The sequence below is a fragment of the Petaurus breviceps genome, unplaced genomic scaffold (assembly GCF_028583685.1).
Source record: "Petaurus breviceps papuanus isolate PSGF00001 unplaced genomic scaffold, PetGlider_PUasm1.0 90535, whole genome shotgun sequence".
NCBI lineage: Eukaryota > Metazoa > Chordata > Mammalia > Diprotodontia > Petauridae > Petaurus > Petaurus breviceps.
This window is the reverse complement of record NW_027187270.1, coordinates 1,592,941-1,604,931: the sequence shown is the minus strand read 5'-3', so window position 1 is coordinate 1,604,931 and position 11,991 is coordinate 1,592,941. Positions and strand designations below refer to the sequence as shown.

The 11,991-nt window shown below is 40.4% G+C and overlaps 1 protein-coding gene across 2 annotated transcripts in view; it reads right to left on the bottom strand.

Annotated features, from left to right (window-relative positions):
• Positions 1–7,940: 7,940 nt before the first annotated feature.
• The window catches only part of VMA21 (vacuolar ATPase assembly factor VMA21), an 8,619-nt gene continuing 4,568 nt past the window's right edge, over positions 7,941–11,991 (bottom strand). For both annotated transcript variants that reach the window (XM_069063046.1, XM_069063045.1), the window contains 2 exons: positions 10,626–10,735; positions 7,941–10,070 (listed from right to left, as the gene is read on the bottom strand). In XM_069063046.1, coding sequence (XP_068919147.1) covers positions 9,928–10,070; positions 10,626–10,735 — 253 coding nt within the window. In that variant the 3' untranslated portion in view covers positions 7,941–9,927. The remainder of the gene's footprint in view (positions 10,071–10,625; positions 10,736–11,991) is intronic.

Below are 11,991 nucleotides of genomic sequence, written 5' to 3'. Positions count from 1 at the left end.
TACAAAATATTCTTCATTAATTCTTAGCTAAACCTTATTTTAAATTACCTGTAGCTCTGATGTATATGGCAAGATAGATATACACACACACACATATATAGTCATCACCAAAGGCTCAATACCCTGCCACCTAACTTCCAAACCTCATTCTGTTCCCAACTTGCCTCGTTGTTGTTCAGTGTTGTCTGACTCTGTGACCCTGTTTGAGGGTTTTTTGGTGAAGATACTGAAGCAGTTTGCCATTTCCTTCTCCAGCTCATTTTACAGATGAGGAACTGAGGCAAACAAAGTTAAGGGACTCACACAGGGTCACATAGCTAGTGTCTGAGGCTGACTTTGAACTCATGCCTTCATGTACTCTATCCACTCACTTCTTTCTTCTCTCTAGCCTCACTTGCTTCCTCTGTACAATGAGGGAGTTGGCCTTGATGGGCACCAAGTTTCAGCTTAAAAGTTCTACAATTCTATGATCTGTTTACAAATCACAGCTGTATAATTGCTTAAAAGCTTTCTTTGTCGAAGCTTCCATTAGGCTGGGATTCAATAAACTCCCGATACTTGTTCAGAAAGATCCCTGCAAAGTAACAAAACAAGGAAGCATATATTTTCATGGTAAACTCATTTAGCAGCTGTGTAGGGTTGGTGTGAGGAAAGTGCTTGGTAAACAGCAATGGATTATATAAATGACAACCATTTTGATCCTTGTACAATGCCAAATATTAATGAATTCTGGCAGGTTTGGAAAATGTGATTGATTGTGGGAGGTGCTGTTATAAAACTAGTCTCTTTTTGGCAGAGGGCACTGGCCTGAACTCAGAGCATGCCATCATCCTCTGAAGGAAAAAGGTGAGATGGGGTGAGAGCAGGGAGAAGGTGGGGCATTTGACTACAAGTCCTGGGGTTTTGACAACTGGAACTGGGAGGCAAGTGTCTGGGAAACGAGCAGCAGGCTGATATAGAAGGAAAAAAAAGCTAGATGTAGAGTCAGAAGGCCTGGGTTCCAATCTGATCTCCCTGATTTACTGCATGACTTAGGCAAGTCATCTCCAATTTCTGAGCTTCAGTAACCTCATGTGTAAACTGCACTCCCTACCTCATAGTATTGTTATCAATGCTATAGAATGTAAGCTAGTTTTCATTCGCCTCAAATGCAGAGGATATGGGGTTTGTGGGGCCTGAAAAGCAGCAATGTACTCCGCTAAGTGTGATGGAAGAAAAGGTTCCAAGGTTGTGAGCACCTGAGAATCTTTGAACTACTTTGTTACCCACCAGGTTGGTTACCTACCTACAGTGACAGGTGAGAACATAGCTACAGTCACTGGCGAGGCTGTACACTCACTCCATAGCTTGTCTCCAGTTATGAGCTATCAGGAAGAGCTCTTTATCCTTAGAGTCACTAACAAGATATTAACAATAAAAGTCCTACTGAATATAATTACAATAGAGGGAGAAGCAATATAGCCTAGGAGAAAAAGTCAGGAGGCCTGGACTCCAGGTAAGCCCCTTATACTAACTAGCTGCATGACCCTGGGCAAGTCACTTCAACCTTCCAAGTCTCTGCTTCCTCATCTGAGAAATGGGAAATATTGAGTTAGGTGATGTCCCCAAGGTCTCTTCTGGTTCTAATCATCTACAAACTTTATTTCTCATAGTAGTTGTCTATAGAGGGCCAACTTTATGCTAATTATATAAAGTATGGATTACATGTCTATAATCAGATCAGTTCAGTTAACAAAAACTTGATAGCCTCTATTCAGCAAGTTGGGCCTGTTAGCTATTCATATTGCCTGGGAAGGAGGAAAATACAGTAGATGAGCCTGTTAATAAAAAGGAACACCAATCACTTCCAAAATTTAAAAAACTGTAGTTCAACACTTCACCCAGGCCTGCTCAAAGTACCCCAAACTCCACCATTATCTACCTCTACTCTCAACTAATATTTCCTTTCCACACCCCAAGTACTGATCATCTCAGCTAGGAGTAAGGAGGAAATCAATCTGATTGAAAGGGATTTTAGAAGGCATCTATTCCAACTCCCTCATTTTACAGATGCAAAAACTGAGGCCCAGAGAGGTTGAGCAAATTTTCTAAAGTCACAAAGACAAAAAGTGATGGAGCTGGGGCACATAAGCATGGAGAAAGGTTAAATGAAGCCTTTATTTGCACCACAGGCTTGCTGCACTACAAGAAACCTGACTCAATTATAAAAAAGAGTAGATTTGTAATTAATTGTGTAGTCTTGCAAGAATCTCAGTTGGAAAGGGCTGAAGCTTTTCTGGTCCAATCTACTCCTGGGCAGGAATGCCCCTCTCTTACATGTCCAACTAGCAATCACCCAGCCTCGCCCTGGAAACTGCCAGTGACGTAGAAGAGGCTACCTTGCCAAGGTAGCCCATTTATCTGCATTGTGGAAGGACTGAGAGGGGAGAGAAGGGAAGGGCTCAAAAATTTACAGACATTAAGGTCCTTCCAGTCCTTGCCCACTCACATTTCCACTCCCTGTGCCGAAGGTTAGCAGTGCCTTTCCATCATTGACAGCAAATGACAAAGCTATGATTCTCTTGTATTTTTTAAGTTGTGGGGAAAGTGGCAAAAAGGAAAAACCCATTCAAGTATATTTCAGCCTAATTTTGGAAGCATGAGTTAGAAAGGGTTTAACTCAGAAGATGAAGGTCACTGAAGATTTTAGGTTAAAAAGTGAATAGAAGATACATAAATCAATTCATCACCCAACAAACATTTACTGAGAGGTAAATGCATATAGGGTGGTGAGGCGGGTAAATCTGGGGTGATTTCAAGCCCCCAAATTCTCTTTCAGTTCTTAGACTTCCATAGCACCAAGTATAGAGATGGGGAGAGGCACTCTGGGGGACTGCCTTGACTGCCTTCCTTGCTCAACGAATTTACTGTCTTCACATTAGCAAAGCAGTGTTTGTATAAGGACTATCTGGGATATGGAAATAGCCTCCTTATATTGAACTGGATTTTCAATGGAGCATTCATTAAAAGCTGGTTTCTACCTGCATCAGCTAAAGTTAGTGGCTCTAAAAAGGAAAGGAAAACAACATAATTTAATTTCAATCACAAATTGTCAAATAAACAAATGGACTCCTATTTAAGAGCCTTTAAATCAAGCTTTAAAAAGATAGGGGGCTGATGGAAATTCAGATACTGTATATCACCTTAAAGTGCTCTACAATAACACCTCATTTCTCCAGAGCTGTCAGCTAAGGAGGGCTTCCAAAGAACTGAATTTGCCAGACGGGTACACTCAGCTTACTTCCTCAACTTTGCCAGTCAGTCAGTGTTTCCTCTGTGCAAGACCCTTTTCTAGGTGCTGGAGATACAGAGATAGATATGACACAGTTCTTGCCCATGGTGGGGTGGGGGGGGGGGAGAAGACACAAAACACACACACATACACACAGCACCCTCAAATGTGCATGTACACACAGAGAAATGAGTCCTAATGTAAGACTGTGTGTGATGGGGGCAAAGGAGACATCCAGATGACTACAACAGTCTAGCAATGTAAAAGAAGTCTGGAAAGGTAGAGAGGTTGGAGCCAGACTGTAGGCAAAGCAGCATCTCACTAAGCAGGTGGGCAGAGCTGCGGGTAGAGCGGCAGGCCTGAAGTCAGGAAGACCCGAGTCCAAATCTGGTCCCAGACACTCCCGAGCTGTATGACTCTAAGCAAGTCACTTAACCTCTTTTGTCTGCCACAGTTTCCTTACCTGAAAAATGAGGATAACAGCCAGATCCCGAGGCTGTTGTGAGGATCAAATGAGATAATTGCAAAGTGCTTAGTACAATGCCTGCCACATATATAAAAGCTATCATGAGTCCATAGGCCATATGGAGCCACTGAAAGGTTTATTTTAGGGGGTGGGGGTAGGTTTCTGTGATCATACCCATATCTTAGGAAAATTATTTTGAAAGACATCATCAATGAAGAGAATAATGAAGTAGCTAGTATTGTGTTATATTGTATTATATCATAGTATTGATAGAAGGTGAAGTGGTTGCTGGTAGAGAGTGGTCAGGAGGCAGAGGCAAGACATTTTCTGGAGTTAGAATCATTGGGACTTGGAAGCCACAGACAGGCTCATGGGGGAGGGGAGGCAAAAGAAAAGGAAGAGCCAAAGATAGCTCAGAGGTTATGAACTCAGCTGCCTGGGACGTTCAGAAACATTTGGATGGTGCAGCACAGGGAGGTTTAGGGGAGAGGATTTCACTTTGGGAATTGTTGAGTTTGACATGCCAGTGAAACATCCTGAGGGTAATATCCAGCAAGGCAGATATCAATAGAGGGCTGGAGGTCACAGCAGAGATTAGGACTGATGTATAGATCTGGGTGTTATCTACCTTGATGGGATAAATGAGCCCATGGGAGCAGATGAAATACACCAAGAGAGGTATCAATTTCTAAGAAATGACAGTCCTCTGCCTTCTTTAAACAGAGATGAAACATCACAACCTTTTCTTAATGACTCAGGGTCATCATTATGAATATCTTGCTTTTTTGTCCCCTCCCTTAACTGTCCCTTCTCCAAGTTTTCACTGTACCTGCCTCTAATTTGCTTCTTTGTGTGTATGTAAAAGCAGATAATCAAGATCCTTAGGAATTGTATGTTACCGATGGTGAACTTCAGAAGTGAGTGACTAACACCTGAATTGAGAAGAGCATTCATTCTAAAGAGCTTAAGACTGCCCTGCCAACAGTGCGGAAATATGTTTTGCATGACTTCATATGTATAATGGGTATCATATTTCTCGCCTTCTCAGTGAGTGGGGAAGGGGGTGGAGGAGGGGAGAGAATTTGTAACTGAAAATAAACATTAAAAAAAGATTGCTCTGTCAAGGAGGCTGTTACAGGTTGTTGATGGGATTTTTTTAAGGACTGTAGGGTAGGACACCAAACGATCCCTAGGGTCCCTTCCAATTCTAAATCTGTAGTCTCTCTCCTCAATTTCTCCATCTATAAAATGGAGATAATAATCCTTGGACTACCTACTCAGTCTTCTTGTAAAGCAAGCCTTTTGTGAACTTCAAAGCCCTCTAGAATTCTGAATTATTATTATATGCAGAACCTACTGAACTTCAATTGTTCGGCAGTTATTCACGTACTTATTTTCAGATTTGATTTTTGCTGGTTTGAGATTTGGTAGATCTCTTATTTAAGAAAAAAGAAGTATGAGAAACTAACAAAGGTTTTGTATAGTGTTAAAGAGAATCTTTTCTGAACACTCCTATTATGGGCATTTCTTCAGACTAATGTCTGAGCAAATAAATATCAGTTCTTCATATCTCATTTTATGCAACACTCATTCACTAAATGTCTGTGTGCCAAGTAATGCAAAATGTGCTCAGATACAAAGAAGAACTTACATTCTATTGGGAGTGAAAAGATTCCAATCTAAGACATCCTGGGGAAGCCAGGAAGGAGGGAGAGGGGAATCTTAACCAGGGAGTCCATGAACTTGGAAGGGAAACAAATTTTCTATTTTCACTAAGCTCTTAGTGAAATTTAGAATTTCCTTCATTTAAAAACCTTATCCTGAGAAGGGGTCCATAGGTGTCACCAAACTGCCTGCCCAAGGATTCTAGGTAACAAAAATGATAAAGAATACCTGTTTCTTGAAGTGTCATCCTACCCAGAAATGAGTGACTTCCAATGATCTCTCTTCTATTTTTCCATTCTAAGAGTCTCAGCAACTACAAGCTGGTAATACTTAAAATTTCCCTGAGGCCTTTAAGTGCTCCCTACTGCCCTCCCCAATTCTTCACCCCCCACCCAGGTTAGGGGGTGGCCTCAGATGTGGACACAGGCTCCAATCATTTCTGTGCTCTTGTGTTGGGTTACTTTGGATGTCACTCCAGCCAGTCTCCTGTGCAAGATGAATGGACTGAATGAGATGACATCTAAAGTTTCTTCCAGTTCTGAATGTATGATTTAAAGTCTGAATTTGAACTAAGAAATGGGATTTTATGTGGTAGGCGCTGGCCTGCTGTAGCCTAGGCACTTGAATCATACCTTCCTGTCTTGGCACACTGAGCACAGAAGGGAGAGAACAGCGTCTTTGTGGCAAGGAAGCATGAGGCCGGCTCACCAGGAACTGGCTGCCTATCTCCATTTGACAATCAGCAATCCAACACACCAAAATGCTTTCTTAAAAATCTGGACTTACCTTATAATTATTCCTCAGTTCTGTTAATTTTCTACAGGAAATATAAGATCAGGAAGGAATAATAATGAGGCTACAAATATTTATTGAATCACAATACTTTGGGATTGCATGTAGAGACTTTTAATGACCAAGGGATCAAACTCATACAAGTCGGGAGACTAGACTATTACAAACTCCATTCAGACAGTCATTAGAAAAAATTCATTTTAAAAGGTAATAGCGATTCAGTTTCAAGACTAAAATCCCCCCCTTTCCTTCCATTATTACTGTTTTAAACATATTTTTTTTAAATAGCAGCCATTTGATACAAACCACTCCTACCCCCCTAAAAGTTCATCTAATATTATTACTGCAGTATACTCATCTGACCTGGACCCTGGATTCTAGAGCAATTAAATGGTTTTAATTTGATCAGGGTGGGCCACAGGTGGGGGACAGGGGTTTATCTTAATTCTTCTAGCACATAGCATTGGCGTGAAGATTAATTTGAATACTAGTTCCCTGGTGGAGGCAAATCTGGAGTAACTGGGGGAGGCCAACATCAGAACATCTTTCAGGAAATGCAAGGATTGCTTTCAAAGACCAAGAAAAACAAAAAGAACTAATAAAAGTGTTGCCAGAACTTACTGCAAAATAGAGGAATTGCAGACTGCTTTAATGAAAAGATAAAAAAAAATTATTTGTAATTACTTTTTAAAATACAGCCCTGGAAAACATTTCATTTGAAAGCAGCCCTCCAACAAATGTACCGTTCATTTCCACCAGGTGAAAAACAGGGCATCACCAGACGTTCCAAATGCAGTCTGCCGAGCTGGGGGTGGGGAGTTGCGGTGGCATGCTCTCTAGAGGAATGGAGCCCTGGTCTTGGTGCCCAAGTCTAATGCCAACCTAGGCCAGTCATTCAAGTTGTGTTCCATACTGCTCAATCTGTAAAATGGGGAGAATGACCACAGAGGAAATCCTCTGGTGCAAGCCACAAGTGCAAGATACATGGAAGGTGACTGCTCCAAACTGCTATATACCCTTAATCTTTGCTTTGAGGATTTTCTCTCTTGGGACACAACCTGTTATCTGATGCCTCACTGGTCCACTTGGACAGTAACTATACTTTTCCTGAAAAATCAAAGTAAGTTGGAAGAAAAATACCAGACTTCTAAGAAGAAAATGGTGAGACTTGTTTGAAGATGAAAATTTTTTATTTCAAAAATTCCTAATGCACTGGATTTGGGACAGTGTGCTAGATGTAGAGTCACGCAAGAAACACCTGGAGTCATTACAGTTACTGTCTCTGGCAATTGCTCATTAGGGCCTCTGGGCAACTGACCTAATGTCTCTTGTGCCATTCAATCAGCCATCATTTAATAAAGCCAATGTAGCAGGCATTGTGCCAGGGACTGGGGACGGGAACACAAGGGAAACAATTGCTACTCTGGAGAAGCCACATCCCAGGGGATTGTGTGGGAGGAGGGCATGGTTAGCTCCTTTAACACCAAACCCAATTACTGAAGTCTAATATCACAAGGAAAATGGTATTCAATTAAACAGCTAATGAGAATAAAGGTATCCAGCAGCAAGGATTTTTTTTCCATTTTCTGCATAATGGAAACATTCAGGGAAGGGAGATGGAGAGTGTTGATGAGTAACTGAGTAACTGTGATCAGGGTTCAAATACAGAGACAGGGTCCATAAATGGACAGTTAGCTACAAGCAGCTCTTCCTTATCATCTGTATGAAAGCAAATTTTAAAATATGTGCAAGGGTTCAAAACAACAAGTCTTTATTAATATGTTTTACATGAGGCACATATATTGTACAACAGCAACTTTTCAGTGAAACACCTTCCAAAATAGCCCTACTGACCATCTAGAAAGTACAGAAGAACAGACATACAGCAGGAGGCTCCATCATTGGGAAAACAGTTGCTTGGAAAATAAGACAATTTTGTTTGTTCTTTTTATCAATTTTCAGGACCTCATTCTAACAGTACTGACTTGCTTCTGTTTACCTACTTATGAAAGCACATGATGAATAGTGGGGATCCCATACCCTAAGCAAACACTCGCAAACGACAGAGAAGAAGGGTACTGCAATCTCACACTGGAAACTCATTTTAGAAATAGGAAAAAGAGACACCCCCCTCCAAAGGACAAGAAAACCCTAGGAATGATGTAAAAAGAAATTGCAGAGCTTCTGCAGGCTGTAAGAAAGAATTATGGTTAAGATGAAGTAAGTAATATCAAAGACTCTTCCAGAAGACTATCTAGCTATTGAGCCTTGGCCTAAAAAAGAAGCCTCTGCAGGAACTCCGGGAGGTTCCCTTTCCATTCGGGAACCTGTTGGCCCGGAAGGAGATCCTGCACTGAAAGCCAAGAATAGTGGTTCAATAAATTCAGACACCCTTATATTACCCTCAATCTTGTCAACGTCAATCCCTTAACCTGGTTTCTACCTTTAACCATATCTCCTCATTCCCTAAGTTTAATTTTCCTATTCAAAACTACTTGAAATGCTACGCAGAAACAAGGACAAAGGCAATACGTCTTCTTCCCTCCATTTCAGAACTTTCACTACAAGCATGCTGATACTAAAAATTGATTTCTAGTTAAAAAGATCCAAACATGGAACAAAGTGACCTATGTAAATGCCCACCAGAAAAACATGGAAGTCAGAGCTAGGTGAAATTCTCATTTGCTTAGATCAAGGAATTCTCCAAAATTAGGAAATGGCCACAAACACTGGGTACTGGTAACTTCAAATGGCTGGAAATAATGCTAGTCCAAGGCATCTCAATTAATCTCAGTGCTGTTATCTGTGCTCCCCACCCCCAAGCCTGTATTTTTCAATCTTACAAAGATTGCCTACAAGGCCCAGCAAGTGCCCCATATGACTCAGCAGGTACTTCAACATTTGTTACTGAATGAAACTTTGTTCTCATTGACAAGACCTAAGTAACAGAGGCTATTTCAAGGACTGTACTTTTTGGGTGACTAAAATCACCTGGCCTCAGGATAACAGGAATGTTTTACTCGCTAGACAGTGCTTATGCAAACTATGGAATTATTTTGAGTTAAGACGAGTTATTGTTGACTAATTCAGTGTAGCAAAAAAAAAAAAATCTAAGTTCTCTTTCAACAGTCTATTTACTAGAGAAATAAGACCCTGTTTTAGCATATGCTTCCTTCTAAAAACCAAAGATGCTTTCATATGAATGGCTGTGATTTATTCCAGTTTTCACCCAAAATAATGTACTAAAAAACTCATACTGACTATGGAATAAATCTTAATGTGCAACATCTCAGTGAAAGATTAATGCCAGTGTCTAAAACCTGAGCACTTATCTACATGAAAGGAAAACAAAAAAAACATCCACAATCTAATGGCCTGAGCAGTTTTTACTCATTTCCAGTGTAAAATGCAGTTTAATTTGCTTGATAAAACCTGCATGTGTCCTGAACAATTGTGCAAGTAATACAACAAAACATCGCAAAACATATTTTTCGTTGTAAAAAGATGAAATTCTTTGCCTATCGATTCTAGCTAGTTGATTTTCTAACTTTGAATTTTGCAATAGCAGGAGATTAAATGAAGTGATATTGATTTCTCAAACTACTGTACTATGAGGCGCGTGACTCTTCAGAGAGAGAGCCTTAAGCAGTTTCCTGCATTTTAGCCTAATCATAAATATACTCTGTACCTATTTCCTTATTCTATCCATTATCAAAAGGTGATGCTCCCCCCTTCAGTCTTGTTTGCCTTCTCGCCACTGGCGTGAGCCTTCATTCCATGCAACGTAGACAAAGAGCGCAAGTACCACATGAACAGCAACAACAGCAACAATCGCAGCATAAAAATAGCTGTCTCGGTTGGACATCCCCAAGGTACCTAGGAAGAAACAAAAACATACATACACATTGTGTTTTAGACCAAAAACAACCAAACTGCATACACAGACTCCCCTATCTGTGGAGATAGATCCCTGCTAGGGGCAAGAGGAGTTAGAACTTGGGTCTGTGAAGTAACTAGGCCCACTGGGACAAACCAATTATTCTGAAGGAGAACTACAATTAGAACTTTGTCTAGAACTTCATCTCCTCTTTTCCAATGTCTGTAAAAGGTGCATTCCTCAGCTCCTGCCTCCTATGCCAGACCTTGATCCCAGTGAGACACCAGAGACAACTTACAAGATTAAACTTAAGCCATTTTGCAGAAAAAGATCAATAAGTAAGATGTCAAGCTCCAAATGAAGTAAACAACAAAAAAAATGGCCTTTCTGAAGGGACTAAGAGCAAACTAACTTTTGGGAAAACAGCCACAAAATCTTAAAGAAAGCAAATTAAGAGTATTTAGTTAACAAGTATCAAATAGGTCATAAAAGAACATAAACAAGTTAAAATGGAACAAGATAAAAAATGTTTGGTTTTCTAGGTTTAGAATTACCTTCAAAAACATAAGATTTAGAAGAAAAATATAATCCAATAGGTAAGGTGATCATTAAAGCTGTGAAAACCAGAAGAGTCTTCAGAGTTGATGTTAATGAGCCTTCATTTCTGAAATGGACATAAATACATATAAATAAAAGTCAAGCTAGTCAATAATGCAGTATTCCGTGCCAGTAGCAGCCTATGTGAGGCACTGCATAGCGACACACAGACCTAGACAAGCCCTACGTGTCTAAGGAACTTCAAATCTAGTTAAGGAAAGGGATATGAATGGGAAACATCTAATAAAGGCATACAAAGCAACATATCAATAAGGGCAAATCAATACAGGGCAAGCTGATTAAGTGCTGAGGGGATGAAAGAGGTGGAATGATTGGGGTCATTCAGAAAACTGCCCGGAACACATTCCCTTAATATCTCTTCAAACAAATAACTATAGTACAACACAAGCGGCCTTCATTCAACAAAGAGGTTATGTTCGATATTTGTTGTAAAGCATATCACTAGTGATGTAAACCTGCCACCCATCATCTTTCATTATAAAACCAGAGCTTTTGGGGAAGTGGGGCGGGGGGGGGAACCTGGCTCCTAGATACAAAAACTACTGAATTTTAAATGCAGTCGGCTTTTAAAACTTGTTTTTTAATCAAAAATCAAGTATTATTGTACCATGAAATGTCAAAGCTCAGAGGGATTTTGAAGATCATATGATGCCACCTCATTGTCAGACAGGGAAGTTACTGAAGCAGAGGAAGGAAGTCACTTGTTCATGGCCATATTAGTGGTAAAGTAGGAGCTTCGTCCATGACACCCTCCTAGCAAATGCTGCCTGGGCCATGCTGTACCCAAAGTTAGTCACAAACCAAAAATCCTGAAAAGGCCAACTGGGGCACTGTAGCAGAGACTCAGGCAATGACTGGTTTTCCTAACATCATTCCTCCTCTAGATGGCCAAACTGCCCAAGTGTAGGTATTATTATAAGCTGGGTTTACTCAACCTCAGACTGCCTGACCTTGTCTGCCAACTACACCCAAGTCTCTTGATGCCTGAGCCAGTTCATTTAACTTTCTCACTGGAATTTTTCCTCTTTCCCTTAGGTGTTACCACCCCCTTGAATTATCACTTATAATGATCTCTTTACATATCAAATCCCACCATTAGACTAAGCTCAAAAGCAGGTTCAGTTATTTAAGATTGATTTCATTTCTTCCAAGGTACAGTACTCTCTCTCTCTCTCTCTCTCTCTCTCTCTCTCTTCCTTTTCCCCTCTCTTTCCTCCTCTCTCTCTCTCTTTATCTCTTTATATTTCTCTCTATCTATCTCTATTTCTACTTTTCTATATATTTTTTTATTTTGTTAATATT